Source organism: Charadrius vociferus, unplaced genomic scaffold, assembly GCF_000708025.1.
Source record: "Charadrius vociferus isolate BGI_N301 unplaced genomic scaffold, ASM70802v2 scaffold843, whole genome shotgun sequence".
In the NCBI taxonomy this organism is placed as follows: Eukaryota; Metazoa; Chordata; class Aves; order Charadriiformes; family Charadriidae; genus Charadrius; species Charadrius vociferus.
Genome location: NW_009647430.1, coordinates 182,286 through 182,632, shown reverse-complemented (window position 1 = coordinate 182,632; position 347 = coordinate 182,286). Strand labels below are relative to the sequence as shown.

The 347-nt window shown below is 60.5% G+C and overlaps 1 protein-coding gene across 1 annotated transcript in view; it reads right to left on the bottom strand.

Moving 5' to 3' along the window:
- Nucleotides 1-234, bottom strand: part of PKP3 (plakophilin 3) — a 12,570-nt gene extending 12,336 nt beyond the window's left edge. The window contains exon 1 of the mRNA XM_009880574.1: nt 186-234. Within this exon, the coding sequence (XP_009878876.1) occupies nt 186-234 (49 nt within the window). The remainder of the gene's footprint in view (nt 1-185) is intronic.
- Nucleotides 235-347: the final 113 nt, after the last annotated feature.

Here is a 347-nt window from a genome sequence, read left to right as displayed (position 1 = left end):
CCAGAGCCATCGCCCTCAACAAAGCGCTTCCAAAGCGCTGAAAAAAAACCCAAACAGGCAGCGGGGCAAGGAGAGGAGCTCAGCACCGAGAGAAAAACCCGCTGCCTGCCAAAACTCCCCACTCCCGGCAAATCCCGGGGCCAGAAGTACCAAATTTGGGATAAAAAGCCCCCAGAGAGCCAGACCGCAGCTGTTCCCTGATGGCAAGCCCACTGCTGAGCCCACCACCTCCATCCTCACCCCAAAACTCAGCGGATGCTCACAGCCCGGGGGATGTGGAGGGGGAAGAAAACACTTGGGGGTGGAGGGGGAAACTCCGGAGCTATTCCGGCTCTCCCGGGGCGCGC